The 19287-nt window shown below is 59.3% G+C and overlaps 2 protein-coding genes across 3 annotated transcripts in view; one reads left to right on the forward strand and one right to left on the reverse strand.

Moving 5' to 3' along the window:
- The window catches only part of LOC113210168 (hemocyte protein-glutamine gamma-glutamyltransferase-like), a 37788-nt gene extending 23904 nt beyond the window's left edge, over positions 1–13884 (forward strand). Inside the window, exons 2-15 of the mRNA XM_026428028.2 lie at positions 4225–4314; positions 4451–4565; positions 8577–8719; positions 9117–9273; positions 9544–9770; positions 9856–10030; positions 10373–10633; positions 10873–11041; positions 11644–11741; positions 11825–11991; positions 12828–12951; positions 13032–13192; positions 13332–13468; positions 13615–13884. Coding sequence (XP_026283813.2) covers positions 4237–4314; positions 4451–4565; positions 8577–8719; positions 9117–9273; positions 9544–9770; positions 9856–10030; positions 10373–10633; positions 10873–11041; positions 11644–11741; positions 11825–11991; positions 12828–12951; positions 13032–13192; positions 13332–13468; positions 13615–13756 — 2154 coding nt within the window. The 5' untranslated portion in view covers positions 4225–4236 and the 3' untranslated portion in view covers positions 13757–13884. The remainder of the gene's footprint in view (positions 1–4224; positions 4315–4450; positions 4566–8576; positions 8720–9116; positions 9274–9543; positions 9771–9855; positions 10031–10372; positions 10634–10872; positions 11042–11643; positions 11742–11824; positions 11992–12827; positions 12952–13031; positions 13193–13331; positions 13469–13614) is intronic.
- Positions 13793–17654, reverse strand: LOC113210169 (nascent polypeptide-associated complex subunit alpha, muscle-specific form-like). 2 transcript variants are annotated; one of them, XM_052271743.1, is made up of 7 exons: positions 17268–17654; positions 17057–17192; positions 16560–16964; positions 15549–16053; positions 15196–15408; positions 14930–15056; positions 13793–14507 (listed from the first exon to the last, which is right to left on the reverse strand). In XM_052271743.1, the coding sequence occupies exons 1-7, from the start codon at positions 17518–17520 to the stop codon at positions 13927–13929; spliced, it is 2220 nt and encodes a 739-aa protein (XP_052127703.1). In that variant the 5' UTR covers positions 17521–17654; the 3' UTR covers positions 13793–13926. The 2 variants fall into 2 exon arrangements, with proteins under 2 accessions (XP_052127703.1, XP_026283814.2); XM_026428029.2 differs by having other exon boundaries at positions 17057–17654.
- Between the last annotated feature and the right edge of the window lie 1633 nt (positions 17655–19287).

Raw genomic sequence — 19287 nt, forward strand, 5'->3', positions numbered from 1 at the left:
CGCGCACCCCGCGCCCCCCACAGCCTCGTCGCCGTCCCACCGGGTCACAGGTCAACTCGACTTACGGCGCGAGCAGGGAAAGAAGAAGGAGGGCTTCCGGTTCCTGCTTCGCTGCGGAAACGCGAGGAATTAAACCGGCCGCCCGCCGGCCCGCCTACGCGCCGCTATGATTTCTGGTCCACCCGATATCGGGCCGGCCCTGTGAGGCTATCGCCGGACCACCCCGCCAGGGACCCGGGCCGGGCGGGGCGGGGCAGGACCCCCGTGTTCGGGAGCGCGGCCAATTTAGCGTCCGCTGAGCTGACCACCATCTAATAGATTGATAGATAGCTTTTGAAGGGCGGTGACGGTGGCGGGGCGTGGTGGTCGCCCGGGTCGCAAGGAGATAGAGGGGGGATAGACTGGCCGGGGGGATAAAGCCAGGATTTGGAGCAGAAGGGAGAGGGGCCCCGTCCGTCCGAACCACCCTCTCCTCCCCGCAGCAGTCCTCTCGCCCACCCCCCTGCTGGGCACTTGCCTTTGGCCGCCTTTGGCCCTACAAGGTGGCTGCCTTTAGACGTCTCTGTGTCCGCACCGCAGCCTCTGGTCTCCCGGGGCTTTCTCCCCGTAGGAGGAAGTCCTGTTTATCCAAAGGGAGACGAGACGCCTTATTCGAGTCATCCGCTTTCAAGTCCCACGTACCCGTACCTCACTTCGAAAATGAGCGTACACTCGTTGGTGATTGGAACAAATTTTCTGAATTGCTGATGAAAAAGATCGTTTCTGTAGAGTTTTTTTCGGGGGGGGGGGGGGGGGGGGGATTTTGTCTGGAAAATGTGTGAAAGACTGTGATTCTAAAGTGATTGGAGGAGAGAGCGTACACTGATTGTAGGAAGTAAGATACCCCTCAACCCATACCCACCTTCCTATAACTGAGCTCTAGAATTGGGGATCTGGGTCCGAGTCTTTCACGAATTCCCGAGTATACCCTGCCCGGCCGGCCCCGGCAATGTGATTTACCGGTTCCACCTGTGCTCTTCCCCCCCCCCTCCTTCCCATCTGTATAAACTGGGGTACCTGCGGTGCAGGTGTTTTAGAATCTCACAAGAATCCCCCCAATAACTTGGAGCATGTCCAGGGCCAAAGTTTAGGAAAAGTATTGGCCGTATGCAGGGCAGAGCGGTTGCAGACGCCGAGTATTAAGCGGGCGTGACGTAACACGCCAAGAATAACAACCCACGCAAAACCTCTTAAAACCTTTTATTGGGGATGTGACAGCTCGACGGTGCCAGCAGCAGCAGCAGCAGCAGCAGCAGCAGCAGCAGCAGCACACACCGCACAAAGTGGACGGCGGGGTCGAAATAAGTCAGCGAGAGGGCGGACGGCCGCGGGGTGGAGCGGGCGGCAAGGGGAGGGCGGGCTCAAAAGTGGCTCTGGCGACAGGTGAAAAGTTGAGTGGACAGGCCCGGAGAATGGGTGGGGGGGTCTAGTCGAAGGCAAGCAGGTGGAAAGGGGGCCTGCGCAGCAGAGCTAGCAGCGCGCTAGCGCGCCAGCTAGAGAGAAGTGCCCAGGTGAGGATGAGAGGGACGGCGAGGGGCATGACAGCGGTGAAAGGACATGGAAGTGCACGGTGCCCGACGACACCGGGGCCGTGAGTATTGGCTGGGCACTGAGAGCCAGGGGGGAAGGGGAAGGGGAGCGGGGTGTCCTGATCGGCAGGGAAAAGGCACGCTCACACACGGACACAAATGGTTGTGGCAGTAGATTCCATGCTTGAACATACACGCTCCAAATACCAATACGTAAAGCCTCGTGTTGCTGTTGCGATTGTGACCTTTTGTCCCCCTCTATTATGCAGAACCAGCTCGCAGCGTATGGTACGTAGTTTCTGTCGTTGACAAGAACACGACGGACACTGCTGGTTGGTTGTGCCGCGACATGGCATTTCAAAGAGAATTTGACGCGCGTCGGGACAGTTGTTGTTTCGCGAATCAACAAAATTGTTCCTTCCTAGAAAACCTGTATATACGTGGGTGGCATACGAACGAACTCCTATCATTAATTTTGTTTACAACTGTGCTCTGTACCGCAGGCACGCGTGTGAGCGGTGTGGGCGGGTTACCCCCCGGGGCCATAAGGCGCCGTGTTTAGTGGCGGTAGGCAAACCTGCCAGCACGCCCGCGTGCCGGTACACTACTACTATAACTGTGCGAGATAGTCGGGGGTCCGTGAGCCAGCCTGGATGATCCGATATGAAAGCGAGAAGAAATAAAACGGCGGAGGGGTGATCGAGCAGAGGAGGGGGGGGTATATATACACACACACACGATTCTGGCACGTGCAGACGAGACGGAAACGGGGTCGCTCTTCCTTTTCGTCGTATCCCTACATATACGCCTCTTCTGTTGCCTCTCTTGTAGGCGGAGGAGGGAAAATTAATTGTTTCGGCTGTCATGACATATTGTCCCGTGTCATATAGATAGATATATAAACGGAACAGCGGGGGATGGCTTCGGGGGCCCGGGGGTGGTGGGGAGTCGGCCGATCGTCTGGAAGGCCTAGGAAAGAGCGGGAGAGCGAGGTGGAGTGAGGGAGAGAGAGGGTGAACGAGAGAGATAGAGATGGAGAGAGTGGCCATTCAAAAAGCCCTGAATGTTTTTCGACCCCCCGCTGCGCTGGCAGGGCGACGCGTGTGTGCGAGGACCGCTCGTTGCTGACGGAGTGAGATAGAGACAGATAAATAGAGATCCTCGCGCGCCGCACATTTTGTAGATCGGTGCTCGACGAATTACGGGCCCGAGAGCGCGCGCGCGCGCGCGCGCGCGCACACACACAAACACACACACACACACACACACACACTCACACACACACACAGTTGGCTTTCACAACACAGAAATGATATGCACACAAAAGATGTAAATAAGGCCATAATTAAAATGTAGATCAGCAATGATGTATGGTGAGATGTACATCCGCTACACCCGGCCCGCCCCGGCAGCGCCGCTCACAAGTGCGCGGATGAAAGGGGGCAGAGGGGGGTGGGGGCGTGACCCGCCGCGCGGGGGATACCCTCGGGTCGGGAGGGGTGGGTGGGTGGAGTCGGACACAGCACCTCGTCGAGAGGGACAGGGGCGTATAGGATGTGTAAGGGTGTACGGGGAGAGAGGGAAGGGGGTGGGGGGTCGCTTCGCGCGTCGAGCAGGGGGGGTTGCCTTTTGACACGGTCATATAAATGTCGCTGGCCTTTGCTCTGTCTCTGACAAACAAATATCACCTAATGGCATTTGCCGCGGTGCGGTGCGCGGCGCTACCCTTTCCTTTCTCTCATTGTCCTCCATGGGCGGCCCGGGCGGCGTTGCTAATCCCGAGGTGGAAAGGGGGGTGGGGGGAGGGGGCTGAGTGCAGGTGGCGGCTCGTGGAGTGGCGCGGTACTTCCCCGCGCCGCGCTCGCCGCGCTGGCTACACGGCTCGCCATTACGGACGGAATGACCCTCCGGTCGGCCCTGGCTCTCGCTCTGCTGCGGTGGACTCCGGTCGCGTCCGGGACGACATTAACCGCGACCGACTATAGGCGGGGCGCAGCCCAGAGGCGCAGCCAGAGTGGGCGCCGCCGTCCGTCCGTCCGTCCGTCCGTAGGTCCGTCCGTAAAGTCCGTCTGCCCGTCCGTCCGTCCGGGGAGGTCCCCGTCCGCCTCTGCTGGGAGCAGGGTCCACCCCCGCCGGGAGCCGACCCCCGCGAGAGACAATGCCTGACCTTGGCTTGACATTTATCGCCGTCCGGCAACGATTCATCTCGCACGGAGCAGCATCGGGGGAGAGCGAGCTGTGGGAGGGAGGGAGTTGGGAGAGGAGACGGGGGGAGAGGGGGTGCAAAGCCCCTCGCGGATTTATAACGCCACGCCGTGGCCGTGCCCGACGGGAGCGCGCAGCGGCGCGGAGCGGGGCGACAAGTAAGACAAATTTGAGCGCCTGTCTATACTGAACTTGACCCTATTCTTGGAGCGCGCGGACGCCGCCGCCGGACGCGGAGGCCGCCCAGCCACCACCACCCGCGTGACCTTCGAGACCTTCCGCGCCATCCTGCGCAAGCAGACCCCCCCCCCCCTTCTTCAACCAAACTCCTTATGCGTCCCAGAAAAGTTTCGCGAAAAGTAAAACTTTCGGATGGCTATTCATCCTTATCGAGCGGCTAGCTGCCCGTTTATGCCCAACACTAAAGCTGCGTCGTCTTCTGGTTTTACAGATCGCATCCGCCATGGAGCTGCAAGTGGAGAACGTGCACCTGTACGAGAGGCAGAACGCGGAGGAGCACCGCACCGTCATGTTCGAGCAGGTGAGAGCGAGCCGTGCGAACAACGCACAGCTTCTCTATTTTCCCCCGCTTGCCATTCTCTATTTCTAGCCTTTCTCTTGTAGTCTCCCCTCTCCCTATCCGCTTGCACCCATAACCCGTTTGCTTTACTACCCAGGTGCACGCGGAGGTCCCCAGGGCCGTGCTTCGACGGGGGCAGCCGTTTTTCCTCGCCATCCGGTTCAACAGGGACTTGGCCCCAGAGGACGTCGTCACCCTCATCTTCACGCTCGGTAAGGAAGAGGTGTTCGCCGAGGAAAAGCCTGCTCGAAGTGGTCGAGCAAGGAGAAAAGAATAGAAAAGGTCAAAAGTAGAGGGGGTGTCGGGGTGGTTGGCAGAGGTAGGGGTGAGAGCGGAGTGTCCGGCATGATTCCTTCCCTTTTGTCTCCGATATCTCTCAGTGGAGCAGACGAGGTGTGTGTGATTTCTCTCCGCGCGTTTTGGCGCCCGTCCCTCTGGTGGCAGCAACGGGAGAGCGGGCGGGGCGGGAGAGCGGGAGGGAGAGAGTGCGTCGGCGACATCGGGGCGGACAGACGGAGAAGGGAGATGGAGAGGACGGACGATACGAACGCAGCGCGAGCGAGCAGTATTTTATAGGATTTGTAACTGCTGCTGGACGGAGAACAGCAGATACCGCCTCGTGCACGAGGTGGGGGTCCCCGTCCCCCTACTACCCCCCTCCGCTTCGTTAACGTCAACCAGCTATAGCTGCATCGCCCCCATTTCCACCACCACCCACCACCCACCCTCCTCGGTGCACAACGACATGACGGCATGCAAGCGCATCGGCCCGCCCCGCCCCGGTCGCTCTCATGACCAGATGTGTCACCTCGTTCAGCCGCGTCCCGTTGCTCTTGACAGCAGGGCCAATATCATCCCACCGGCTGCATCCGCCACCGCGGGCAGAGAGCGCCGCGCAACGCTATATAAAGTGAATGACGGTGTCTTCTTTAAAATAAAAACATGAGAAGAAAGAGGGGAAATGCGGCGGCAGACACGTGGATGCGGCGAGCGGCGCGGCGCCTACGAGGTATGCAACCGAGCCGGCGGCGCGCGGTGGGTTGTCTACCCAGCCGGCGGCGGCCCGCTCTCCCTTCCTCTCAATCAGAGCGCCTTTCAGCGCTGCTCTGCCGGGGAGGGGAGGGGCGGGGAGGGGCGCGGCGGGCTCGCCTGACAACCGGACGGGACGAGGACGGCGGTGGGAATGAAGTGCTTGCGGAACGACGACGGAGGGCCGCCGCCGCCCGCCCGCCTGCTGGCCCACTGCCCTTCGGCCCCTTCGGACCACCCCGTGTATAAAAGCGATGGGCAGTTGTATTCAAAACGCCAAGTTGTCATGTGAAATGGGGATGGGTCGGAATGCGCCCTCTGAGACCGAGCGACGCGCGGCGGGGCGTGGCGGGGCGTGGCAGGGTGGGGCGGTGGTGCAGGGGGCCGCCGCTGTGACCCGGGCCGGGGGCACAACCCGCTCGGGCCCCTCGCTGGGGGTTGTGTGCGCGCCGTGTCCCCCTCTGTTCAACGGGTGCGACAAGGACGCAGACACTCTGGGGTGCTGTTCCTCCTCACGAGTCTTCTTGCGCGGGGAAAGGGGAGTGGGGGGTGTCAGAGAGGGCGGGGTAGAAAGGACGGCGAAAGGGATGATAGGGGGCCTTAAAGACGGAGAAAGAGAGTAGCGGGCGGGGGGTTCAGGGGTGAGCAAGGGGTAAGGGCCCCGTGCCGTCGTACCAGGCTGGACGTCACGACCAACATGTATCACGGAGAGGAGGGGGGTTGGGGTGTAAACTAAGGGGTACGAGGGTACGACACGGGCCCAGCGCCCAGGGGGTGCGGCGGGCGCGCAGGCGCGGCTCAAGGAGGTTCGCTGCAAAGAGAGTATGACTGTCAAGCGCAGAGGAATATTACATGGAAGCATGCCACATGCCACGTTGGAGCTGCGGAAGTGGGGAGACGGGCTGGGATGGGTTTTCGGCGTCCAGGGCGGGAAAGAAGGGGGAGAGGCGGTGGGCGTGGGCGGTATGGGGGCTGGCAGTGGCTTTGCAGTTGGCAATAAAATGATGTCAAGTCTCCGACTTACGGGGGGAGCGAGACGGGGCTGGCGGTTGGGGGGGTTCGTTGGTCGAGGATGACGGGACGGAGCGGCGCTTGGCGGCTTGGCGTAGCCAAGCGCAGCAGGCCTCGCTCACAGACGTAAACTGAATGAAACTGGATGTATCCCGACGTCCCCCCAGCCCCGTCTCTTTGGCCCGTCCTCCACGGCGCTCCCCTTCGCCCGTCGTTCCCGCTTTCAGGGCGATAATAAGGTAGGTACCTTGCTCGCTTCCACCACCACCACCCCTCCCCCCTGTAACTTTCTTTCCATCCCCTTCTCACTGCTGGCGAACATGAAGTGAAATGAATCTGACCCCTGCCGTCAAATGCTCCAATAAGGTGCGCCGTACGAGGCGGGGTGGGGAGGAGGGGGCGAGGGGGAGGCGGGTTGCCGGGCAGGGCCTGGTGGGCACGGCAGGGTGGAACCGCTCAAATTTGCGTCCTTAGCTTACAGCTATATCTGCGAACCGAAATTACTTTGCTAAGTCGTCGAGCACCGCCGCTCAAAGTTCGACGCCGCCGTGGCGTGGGGTTGCGGGGCGCGGGGCGGCGGCGAGTCGGGGGCGGGACACCGCTGCAGAGTGCCTGCGCTGCGCTGACTGCGGGTCGGGAAACGGGTAGGAGCAGCTCGGGGAGGAGAGCACCCAGCAAGCAGTAGGGGTAGGAGGCTGGCAAGAAAGCGCGCGGAGCGGGTTGTTAGCAGGGAAACGGAGGCCGTGGAAAACAACAAAAACTCATATATATTTAAAGCGGCATGTTTTGAAGGTCTCTGAAGACTGTCAGGCCGGGCAAACTATCTATGTATGCAGGAAGGTCGAAGCGGAGCGCCCCCCGCTGCGACGCCCGCTGACGCCAGCCTCATCTCGTGCGCCGCGCTGGTGGCGGCGACGAGCTCGTCAGGACGTCGCAAACAAGGGCCGTAAAAACGCGGGCGGGCGTGGCGGCCAGGGCGGTTGGGGCTGGTGGGCACGGGGCCGCGCAATCATCAACGATGCGACTGCCGGCCGGGCATAACGGGATGACGCCAACGGGCGAAATGTGAAAAGTTAATGCTTGAGCCTCTGCGGCGGAGAGTAGCTGCGGGGTGGTGAGGGTCGCCTCGGGCGGCACCCCCTACCACCGCTGCTCCACCCTGTGCTCGGCCAGGGCATGGGGGCCTCGGTCGGTACGTCAAGGAGGCAGGACTGAGGTGGCACACTAGGTCCGCGCCGCCGGTGTCCTCGACAGCCCGTGGCTAATGCGTGCCGCCGGGGCGTAGGGGCGGGTGCGGGTGCGGCTAGGAAGGGGAGGGGGGTCACAGGCACGCCCCTGTAGTGCGGTCGGGGCTGACCCCCCGCCGTTGCGGCACAAAGGGCTGGCCAGAGGTTTCAGAAGGGCGGGGAGGTACCCGCCCGCCCTGACCCCCGCACTGTTCCAAAAAAAAGTCAAAAGTCCATTTTTCTCGGCGTCCCGCTGCGTCGCGCGCGGCGCTCGCCGGCGGGATGGACGCGGCGTGTACATCAACGCTTTATTATGTATACATAAAAAATACAGGAAGCCGCTTGGTCGCTTTTACGATCTCATTTTGAATGGAACACAAACTGAAAGGGGGAGGAGAAAGCGGGGAGGCGCAGGGGGAAAGGGGGTCGCACCATCACAAAAGTGGCTAACCGCGGCCCAACCAGCTCCAGCTGTACGCCCCCCTCTCTCCCTTTCCCGCTCTCCGCCAATAATTCTCCTTCCGCCCTTCTGTCTCCGATGCCGACTTACCTCCCCCCTCCCCCCACCTCTCTTTCCCACCCTCCTTACACCCCTAACCCTCTTGCGACCACCCACCCCCGCACGCGAAAGCACGGGAAGTCTGATCATCTTTCTGTCAGTATTTGCCCCCGTCTGTCTCTACAATCCACTCAGCCCCCCCCCCTCCCTCAATTCCCACCCTCACCCTCCCCTCTCACCGTCATCCCTTCGCCTTTCGTTTTTAGAGCGCGTGGCGGGAGAGGATGGAAACAATCCCGGGGGGGTCGGCCCGTTGTCGTCGGCCCGTCGTCTCGTAATCGATATCCACTCGACGACAACATGACACTGTTTCTGCCTCATTAAGAGGGGCCCAGAGTGCGGAAGACAAAAGGTGGCCAACACAGACTGGAAAACTTACGGCGCGCTCCTGTTGACAGGCCCCGAGCCCCATGCCATGCGGGACACCCTGGGCAGGATGCGGCTGGCGCCCTGGCAGGCCGACGGCGTGGAGTTCGACGACCACGCCTACAAGTGGGAGAGCAGGATCACCGCGATGGACGTCAACACCATCACCGTGGAGGTAAGTCGCTAGAATAAAAGAAAAGGAATCATTTAAAAACAAAGCGCACGAGAAAGCAAAATAAAATATGGCCAATCGCGAAAATGGAAGACAAACATCGGAAGCGGGAGGCGGAAATCAGCAGCAGCGTGAGTTCATTGGCGTACTTTGGTCCGGAATTGTTTTCCGTTTCTGCCCCCTCCCCGGGCCGCGTGCCTCCCCTCACTCCTATAGTCCCTCCGCCGCGTTTAAAATAATAAGGCGAGGAATACTAATAAGACCACCAGCAAAAGTGCCATGGCCAAACAGAGCGGCCATTCCGAAAGGGTCGTTGCTGTCTGCCAAATAATCCGAACAAAGTTGGCCGTCCATGAAGTTTGTCAGCCCCTCCCCTTGCCTTGCTCCGTCCGCCCCGCAGGTCCGCAGCCCCGCGGATGCCCCCGTCGGTGAATGGCAAGTGATTGTGGAAACGATCGACGGCGCCGCGCTGGGCGCGCCGGACGCCGGCCCGGCCTACGCCTTCCCCTACCAGCACCCCGTGCCCGTGAGCCTGCTCTTCAACCCTTGGGAAAAGCGTGAGTCCGAAATGAAATTCAAAGTGGGAAAATATACTAGGAAAATATTCGGGGAAATTTTCGTTATCACTTACATTATTTAACAACATTTGACAACAATAAAGCATTCCGGTAAAGCTGAGATACAGAATAATGCAGGGAAAAAGAAAACGGAAGTCACCATGCTAAAGCATAAAGATGTCCGTTTTCTTCTTCCCCGCATTCTTCTGCATTTCAGCTTTACCGGAATTCTTTATTGAGTCATTGTGATTATGTACATTTGTTTTCCAGACGACTCGGTGTACATGGAGGAGACGGCGCTCCTGGACGAGTTCGTGCTCAACGACGTCGGCAAGGTGTGGGTCGGGCCCATGGGATTCACCAAGGGCCGCGAGTGGGTGTTCGGTCAGTTCGACGAGCGGGTGCTTCCGGCCGCCCTGATGGTGCTGGAGCGCACCGGGATCCCACACTCGGAGCGCGGGGACCCCGTGCGCATGTCCAGGGCGCTTACGAAGCTGGTTTGTTTTTTATTCGCACCAAAGTATCACTGGTTAGGGATCACCCACGTTACAACACTTTTAGTTATATACCAAACGCTTCTAGGTTAACGCCAACGACGATGGCGGCGTCCTCATCGGCCGGTGGGACGGCCAGTACGAGGACGGCACGGCGCCGTCCTGCTGGACGGGCTCGGTCGCCATCCTGGAGGAGTACCTGAATACGGGCGTCTCCGTGAGGTACGGCCAGTGCTGGATCTTCGCCGGGGTACTCTGTACGCGTAAGTATGAAGTCGAATTCGACTGTTCGAACTCCGGCTATTCTTTGAGCTCCGAGAAAGTGTCGGGGCCCGCAAAATAATGTCCGTAAAACACCGTAAAAATATAATCGTGGCAGGTTTGCGGGAAAATTTTCCATGATTTGCGTGCGTTGTAAAAGAACTTTTAAATTTAGAAAATTTAAAACCACACTGTAGCGACGTGGAATTGATCGACAAGCAAGAATAGGCTTTAGGGCATTTACAACATGTTTTGTCAATAAAAATTACAATAAATGCTGCAAATTTAAGAGGATATTATTTTTCACAGAGGAAATCCAAATCTGATGATATCTGCTTTTGCAGTGTGCCGCGTCCTGGGGCTGCCGGCGCGCGTCGTGTCCTGCCTCGTGTCGGCGCACGACGCCAACTCGTCGCTATCGGTGGACCGCTTCTACTCGGACGAGCGCGACGAGCTGCCGTGGGACCCGCTCAACCCGAGCGGCGGCAAAGATTCCATCTGGAACTATCACGTCTGGACTGACGTCTGGATGGCGCGTCCCGACCTCCCCAGCGGATACGGCGGCTGGCAGGCCTGCGACGCCACCCCTCAGGAGACGTCTGATAGTGAGTGCGTTATGTGTGGGGGGGCGGCAGCAGGCGGGGCGGGCGAGCACTGCCAACCTCTGCCACGCGCGTCGACTCGCTCATTTCATTTTATTCATGACGGCTCACATCAAGAGCAGAGCGGCGGCGCGTTATTTAAATCTGAGAACTATATGCGGCTGCATTTTCCTTCTGCTATCTCATATAGTTTGAAAAAATACTTTTTCACCGGGAATGATGTTTTTATTTACCTCGTGCAGGCTTCTACCAGTGCGGCCCCGCGTCTCTTGAGGCCATCCGGCGAGGTGAGGTGGGGCTCAAGTACGACGTACCCTTCATGCTGGCGTCGGTCAACGCAGACGTTATCCGCTGGATCGAGGACCCCTCGAGCGACCTCGGCTTCACCCGCATCGACTCCAACAAGTACCAGTGAGTACAAACAGCTCTGCGACGCCGCCGCAAGGGTGAAAGAAAATGCGTCCAGAAGAAAGGGAAACATGAGAGAAACAAGACGAGAAAACGAGAGGAAAAACAAAACGGGGGGGAGTGAGGGAGGAGAAGAGTAAGAAAAAAGTGCTTCTGCGACATACGACATAGCAGCGGCATGACCCATGGCAACGGCAAGGACGAGCGAAAGGGGTAGCTCGCGACAGTTTTACTTGGGCCGACAGGATAATTTGATAAAAGTGAAAAAAATGCCAGCAGCATTGTTTGGGAGGACGGACGCCACTCTCACGGTTTTATCAGACACAAGGGTGTTTCGCTGAATCGAAAATGGACAGGGAGGAGATAAAAATAAGTGACAAAGCGGAGCCGGATAAACTAGTACACAATTGTATTTGTGATGAGTCGCGCAAAATTTAACAAACTAGTAATTCCTACTTCGATCGGAATTTAAGTTATGTCTGCTGGTTCCGGCTCCGCGGTTTGCCACTCCTTTACTTACTTCTTTCAACTTTTCATTTTCGATTCAGCGAAACCTACTAGTGACCTTTGCGGAGTGATTTGACCCCCTCTCTACAACTCTGCAGCATCGGCCGCCGCATCCTGACCAAGACGCCTTTCATCTTCGACCACGTTGGCGACGACGACTGCGACGACATCATCGACCTGTACAAAGCACCCGAAGGTATCCGTCACGACCCATCTCCTAATGGCTCTGTTGAACCTTCCTCATTGATGGTGCCTCACGCTCATCTCCTCCTTCTGCAGGGACGAACATGGAGCGCATTTCGCTGCTCAACGCGGTGAGGGGCAGCGCGCGCGCCAAGCGCTTCTACGACGTCCCTCCCCCCGAGTACGACGACGTGTCCTTCACCTTGAACGACATCGACAAGATCCAGATCGGGGAGCCCTTCGCCGTGGAGGTCCACATTGAGGTGCGGTAACGCTGCCGGGTTCTTGCCCACCATAAACTACTGTGAAATGTTTTTTTCCTGAGTCGTGCTGCTACAAGATAAATAATGAACCACTGCCGCTCTGGTTTGAGTTAACTCGGGTAAAAGCATTACTTTATGGGGCCCGATGCTTTTTGTACTCCGCTTATCGCGTGCTTGCGTGACCGCGAGAAGAATGGGGGGCCGCCTTCAGAAAGAGAGATGATGGTGCGGACGATCGCCTTGGTCCAGCGTGCCGCCCCCGGAAGCTGCGGCCCTCTCTCTCTCCCTCTCTCGCTCTGAAATGCACGCCAGGGTGGAGCGAGAGAAAGAGAGAGGAGCACACCGTATACGCAGCCCGGTCTGGAGGGGTCGGTTGCCAGGGCACTTTTCTTTATTGGCCGCTCTTCCTGGCGCGTCTCCGCTTCGCACTCGTACTGGTCAAGATCAAAGCAGGCTCCTCCATCTGCCAAGATCGCATTTCGACAATCTTCTTTTCTAGCACCCCCACAAACTCGCCACGCGTGATTCCTGTGGCTGGAGGATAGAGGAGATGTAAAGAAGAAAAGGAAATAGGGTGGTGTTTTGATATGTTTTTTTTTTCCTTCTTTCTTTCCCCTTCCCGGGTGAAAGGGTTACACAATGGCGCGGCGGAAACGAGAGCGGTTTCGGATTGATGTGATAAAAGGCCCGTGATTCGCGTTCAGCACGACTAAATAAAATTGTCCACCGCTTTGTCGGTGCGGTGTGAAAAAAATGGAAAAAACAGAAACATAAAATTATAACATGCATGCACTGACGAGCCGTTCATTCTCACGTTTGTCGCATTCGTCCCGCAGAACCGTTCGGGGCAGGAGCGGCTGGTGCGCGCCGCGCTGTCCGCCGGGTCCGTCTACTACACCGGCGTCAAGGCGCACATCGTCAAGAAGGCCAGCGGCGACTTCCTCGTCCAGCCGTACGCAAGTGAGCAGGCGCCCGAGTGCGAGGCTAACGAGGCGGTGAGTGTAAGGCGACGAGGAGTAACTCGTGTGTCTCTGGTGCAGGCGACGTGCTGCGACTGACCGTGGAGGCCGAGGAGTACATCGACAAGATGGTCGAGTACAACAACATGAAGATCTTTGCGCTGGCGAGCGTGGACGGCACCAAACAGACGTGGGCCGCTGAGGACGACTTCCAGATCACTGTACCGACTCTTAATATAACGGTAGGTCTGGAAAAAGGGGGAATTTTCTTTGCTTTCTGTGATTTTATTACGCCATAACTAGGTAGGGGCACCTGGACTGGCCGCGGGTGATGGGGCAGAGGAGAGGCTTAATTGAAAACTACAATCCGTGTTGTTTCAGGTCCTAGACCAGCCGACGGTAGGCGAGTCCTGCTCGGTCGTGTTTGAATTCCAAAACCCACTTCAGCTCCCGCTCACCGACTGTTCTCTGAGGTCCGAGGGTCCTGGCCTCGTCCGAAACTCAGTCCTCACTTACAGGTAGGTACTCCAGGTCGGCCTCGTTCGACCACGACCTCCTCGCCCCACTCTGGCGTGGCAGCGGGGCGGGGGGTACTTATTCTGCACCAGTTGATAACTGCTGCCTCTGGGTCGTTTCAAAAGCAACTGACAATTAATTAATTTAGGGACGTGATGCCCGGAGAGACGCTACGCATCGAGCAGAGGATTTGGCCACAACGGGCCGGCAGTCTGAAACTAGTAGCGGCGTTCAGCGCAAGAGAGCTCATCAACGTGACGGGCAGCGTTCTGGTGGAAGTTGTGGAGTGAAGCGAAACGGCCTCGGGACGAGCGAGGAAGCCAAAAGCAATTAAAACGGGTATTTATGTACAATAAGACGCGCGCATGACAGTAAGAGACACGTTAAACAAATAAAATAAATCTACATTTAGAACTTATTTTTGTCGTTTCAATTTTGGTTTCCCATTTACCTACTCGCCCTAGTATACGGAGCTCTCAATGCCGGAGTAATCTGACAAGAAGTCGTCGGGGCCTTCGCTGGGTCCGTCCGTGTCCACGATGGGGGTCGGATCACAGTGTATCCGCAACAGCAGGGTGGACAGGGTCAGCAGAGGCACGGCGAGAAAAACAGCCAAATACGCAAAGCGCTTGCTCGCGAGTGTCCAAGACTCCATGGGTGGGCCACCCGACGACGTGGACCCCGTCGTTCTCTTGGTGAGGGGCCTGTGCCGTGGTCGGGGCTCCGAGGGTCGCAGCGCGCAAGGACTGCCAATGACGCCGGAGTGGATCCCATGCGGAGGAGCGTCGCCGAGCTCCCCACTCGGTCCGAGAAGGGATGACTCCACCTTCTTGAGCAGCTCGTCGCCACCCTTCGGCTTCTCCGCGTCGCCGACCCCAGCGGCCTGCCGGTTGTTTTGCGGGTCGGGCGCCGACGACGCCGACCTGGCCCAAACCGGCTCCCGGGGCGGGAGGTTGGACAGGGTGGGTGCCGAGAAGGGAGCTGTGCGGGAGCCGGCCGGCTGTCCGGGGGATGGGATCGGCACAACGAGCTGGCTGAAGTCTGCACATGAAGACACGTATTGCCCGAATGTAGTGAGTATGGTACCATTATCCTGCCGCGTTTGGGTAAAAAGGTACAGTCGGACCGGTGTTCAGGAAAAAGAGCACCACACTTCCGAGGGCAAAGTCGTGCTTCCGGCCTACCCATCAGGCGTTCTGTTCTATGCCCTGGATCCGCGCCTGTTCGCGTGTGACAGTGCAGTGCAGTGTCGCCGTCACCCGCATTGATCCCCTTGGTTCTACGAATAACCCAGAGAGGTAGCCCAGAGGTTGCCCAGAGAGGCAGTCCAGGTAGCCCAGATGTATAGCTTCGGATATTTTGTTTAGGTGAAATTTAAACAAACGTTTGTGTAAAGAAAAAATTACGACCTGAGTTCCAGAAACGTCGCCGACCCCCACCGACCGCGTGGTGCTCGTGCTCACCTTTGGACTTGCCCTCCGCCCACCGCGCCGTGGTGGCGGACGCTGATTTTCGGATGGCCTTCACGCGGACAGGCACCACCGCGCCATCCATATCAGCGAACAGCTCCATGGAATGAGACAGAGCCGCCTGAACGGCAGCCGCCCCCAGAATAAACATGCATAATGAAGAGATACAGGGAGGGAGGACGTGAAGACGTGAAGGACGCGGAGGCCGGAGAACTGCAACATTTAAGCTGAGCACGCTTTGACACGTGAGACCTTCCCACCTGAACTTCCTGGATGGTCTTCTCGGAGGTCAGGTTACACAACTCGAGGCGGTCCGCGTCGTCCCCAGAGTCGTGCTTGTCTGGCGGGGCCGTGGTTGCGGCCGAGCCGTCTCCCAGACACATCACGTGCTCGGCATCTCGGGGCGGGGGCGGGGGAGCGCCGCGGGCGGAGGTGGCGGACGGGCTGGTCTCCGGCCCCTGCTCGCCGTCAGCCTGACACATGACAAATCGCAATTCCTATACAACCGTAGATTAGATTAAATTTTCATGGGGTGAAATATACCATTCCGCACACGGAATGGTGCGATAATCCGACCCGCTCGGCTGCCATTCCCTCCGGTCAGCTTACTCACATTGCTGGCCGTGACGGTCTCTGCGGACGTCCCCCTGGGTGTCCCCGCGGGGGTCCCTGAGAATGACCCTGCGGGTGTCCCCGCCGGCATCCCTGCGAGTGCCCCTGCGGGTGTCCCTGCGGGCTGCGGGACGGCTCGGGGTGGTTCCGCTGCGATCCTGGCGCTTTGGGCCGGCCGATGCGTCATGCTGGACGTCGCGGCGCCGCTGGGGACGCCGCAGCTGCCGCAGCCGCCGCGGCAGTGGCAGCCACCAGCAGTGCAGGATGCAACCGCCACCGCCACGCCGGCCCAGCTACAGCTGCTGCAACCGCAGCCGCCGCAGCTCCCGCAGCAGTCCCAGTGGACGTGGTGGGGCTGGGGCGGCTGGGGTGGCTGGGGCGGGGGCTCGACGGTCAGGCCCTGGGGCTGCGCCTGGGGCTGGGCCTGTCTGGCCGCGCTGTCCAGCCGGTGTCGGCGCAGCATCGCCTCGAATGCGGACTGCAGATCGAACCCGACCGCCTGGGGACTGCAAACAAGCGTGTCGGACGTGACGGAAAAGAGGTCGGCGCGACGAGTTCTCTCTCTCTCCCGAGAAACAAGTCGTGACCGACGACGTTGCGGCACTTCATTTTGTCTCAAGCTGCACCGCCCTCGGCGAGGATATATAGCGCCCGAAGGAGTTTTCGGCACTCGGAGCAGCAGCGCAGGCGCAGGTCTTTGGCCAACGTCACAAACTAGTACAAAGAGTAGACCATGAGTCTGCTCTGGGAGCAGGTTCACCTGCACGGTGCCATACTCTTGGCCCCGGTGCCTATTCACTCACTCTGCGATGACGCGGCCGCGGCGCGGGGAGGTGGGCGGTGGCGGAGGGTTGAGGCTGGTGAGGGACACCCCCGCCCCCACCGCGCTGCCACGGAGAGCCGCCGCGCTCGAGGGCCCCGCGGGGGTGGGGGTGGGGGCGCCGCTGTGGGGCGGACACACCCCTATCAGGCAGGGACACTAGGGGGGCACAGGCCGAGGGGCGATACTCACCGGCTGGAGGCGCCGGGGGTAGCGCTCGCCACCCTTACGGCCCCTTGGTTCGAGGTGCGGACGACCGCCTTCGCCGTCCTCGCCGAGGTCGCTGAGCCGCGTGGACGCGGGCGCTTGGCCCGCGCGAGGAGGACACCCTGCTGACCGTGCCTGCCCTCCTGCGGACACGGCTCGGCGACGAGACTTGGGCGAATGGCGTCGGGGCGCACCGTCTTGGACTTCGTCGCGTCGTTGCCGCGCTGTTTCTTGGCTTTGCTCTCGCCGCTCATGGTGGAGGCCGTTCGCGTGACGGAGATGCTGGAGATGGACACGGCGGCGGCCACGGTGTCTGCCGAGGCTGTCTTCGAGGTGTTGGTGGCCCGCGCGGTCGGCACGGAGACGGCGGTGGTTCCCGTTCTGCGAGCACTGAGAGAGAGGGCGTCGTGAGTGTCAGAGGCAGAGAAGCGTTAAAACACCGAGGACATCGAGAACAGCGTGTCGCACTTACCTCAGCTCACCTGGTCATGGTGGCCGCACTGCGGACCTTGCCCTGCTTGCCCTCGGCCTCGACACCGCCGTGGTCACGACCCGCATGACCTGCTCGGGCGCGCTTCCGGCGCCTCCCCGGACTCGCCCCCGCTCGCACCAGCTGCACTGCACGGCGAAGACGACCAGGGCGTGAGTCCCGGGATTGTGCGTCCTGGCGCCGGACGAGGACGTGACACTCACGGGACAATACCACGGGCGGCGGGGCCGGTGCGGCCGGCGAGGCCTGCGGCCTGGGCGTCGTGTGCCTCGGCGTGGCCTTGGGCGTGGCCTTGGGCGTGGCCTTGGGCGTGGGCCTGCTCGACGCGTCCCGCAGCCAGGAGAGGACGGCCTTGTTGTCCTCCAGGGCGCGGCGGATGCGGATGCTGGCTGGCGCCTCCACCCAGCGGCCGGGGAGCGCCATCACCTCCTCCAGCGCGCGCCGCTCGGCCGCCATGGTTCGCGTTGCCCTCTCCCGATCACATGGATCGGTGGTGGACTAGGTCAGGAGGAGGAGCTTGTCCCGGGGTAGGATTTCCTGGGGGGAGCACCGCAGTGCCGCTGCCAGTCTGGCCAACATAGCAACCTTGCAGAGTAAACAATGACACTGTTTTTGTTGGGCGGTCTATCTGCGCTGTGCTGTGCTGTGGGTGTTGAATCTTATTTATATTTCTGGTTAGCAAAAGTTTCAGGTCCACATCGCTATTTCATACACGACATCCCAGTGTGCCACACTTCGTGTGGGTATGAACCGATTTCTTGTGTTCGATATTTCAACATTTTACATGATTTTACAGCAGTGTAAGTGATGTTCACATTTCCGCAGCGAGTCTGTCCCGATAATGTATGCTTTCTTCCTTTCATTGAACATTGAATTATCTTTCAAAATACGAATAGTGACTTATCGCACAATCTGCTGAAGTAATAATATTTTTGAGGTTATGGGTATAGTGGCAAACATCATCGAGTACATTTGGAGGGTTATGCGTACACGGGTAATAACATCCATTTCAACAGAAGCCTGAGTACGTATTTTGGTATGTGGGTCGTAGGGGTACTCGACGATACAGAGGCCAAAACTGAAAATGCGGTAAACTAGCAATCGTACCACAAAAAGTTAAAGGCAGGATACTAGTACTGGCATTACACGCTACTTACATAAAGTCGCCGTTCTGCGAGATTCCGAATGCACATTTTGTGATCTTCGGAACCCGGGACCTCTTCAATGGCAAAACTGGCACTTCTAGGCGTGCAGCGTGTGGTAGCTGCGGTAGCAGTGGTGGTGTGGTGTGGTGGCAGTAGGTTGGGAAGAGGGGGAAGAGGGGGAGGCCTCTCTCCACCCACCGTCACCTGTTGCTGGATCCATACTCCGTGCTGCCAGCGCTCAGCTTGAGCGTGGGGTAGATTCCCTGCCGGAGCCAGCCAGCCGTAGAGCTGCGCCACCTTGCGGCCGCCCGGCCTGGCGGGCCCGCTGGGGGCACAACCGAATCAAAAATCTGAATGATACGTTTCCGCGGGGATGTACATGTACGTGTTATGCAATACAAATAAAATGTTCTACTGTTTGATAGCACACAGCTCCAAATTAACCTCTAACTAACTCAAGCTCTCACTTTTCGGAAAAGAATAGTGAATTTGAGCTAACAGGTCGCCCCTGGCTTATGGACCACCTTTGACGAGATTTTGTACCATCACTGTTATTTAGTATAAAATCAAAATGGGGTTCCCCAACCCGAACCCACCTCGAGTGGTGGCCCGCCCGCAAGTGTTCCAATATCACTACGAAAACGAGTTTGGTGCTTTGTGGGGCGCGACTCTAGTGCAGTCACAAACAGGGACGGACGTTCGCGGCACAGCAGGACTTTGACTGCGTTTCGCGGAAGGGCCCCGCCGAGCCCCCGCGTCCGCGCCGGCCTCTTGCTCCGTCCTTGTCGTCCCGGCCGCAGCACGGGCGCGAGGGAGATGGCCGCGGGCAGCACGCGAGCGGGACATTCCACCCGCCACGCACCGCCGCGCGGCCCGCGGCCCGCTGCAGCACGCCGGGGCCAGGCGCGGGGCCGGGCCGGGGCCGGGGACCGTTCCTCGTGCACGCCACCTATATTATAACAATTTTTGAGTCATTACGGTCACCGGTAGCGCCCCTTCCCCACCGCCGCCCCGCCGCGCCCGACCCTCAGCCGCCTGCGGTAGTAACAACACAGTCAAAGCCTTGCTTACGACGACG

This window comes from Frankliniella occidentalis, unplaced genomic scaffold (assembly GCF_000697945.3).
Source record: "Frankliniella occidentalis isolate FOCC.00 unplaced genomic scaffold, Focc_3.1 Scaffold171, whole genome shotgun sequence".
In the NCBI taxonomy this organism is placed as follows: domain Eukaryota; kingdom Metazoa; phylum Arthropoda; class Insecta; order Thysanoptera; family Thripidae; genus Frankliniella; species Frankliniella occidentalis.

What these genes read in the sequence shown, in the direction of transcription:
- LOC113210169 (XM_026428029.2), bottom strand. Translation starts at nt 17,520, where the DNA reads ATGGCGGCCGAGCGGCGCGCGCTGGAGGAGGTGATGGCGCTCCCCGGC. An exon ending in AGTGCGGCCACCATGACCAG is followed by an intron (nt 16,965 to 17,056) that starts GTGAGCTGAGGT and finishes CCTCTCTCTCAG; the next exon opens with TGCTCGCAGAACGGGAACCA. An exon ending in GGCGGAGGGCAAGTCCAAAG is followed by an intron (nt 14,508 to 14,929) that starts GTGAGCACGAGC and finishes CTTCATGTGCAG; the next exon opens with ACTTCAGCCAGCTCGTTGTG.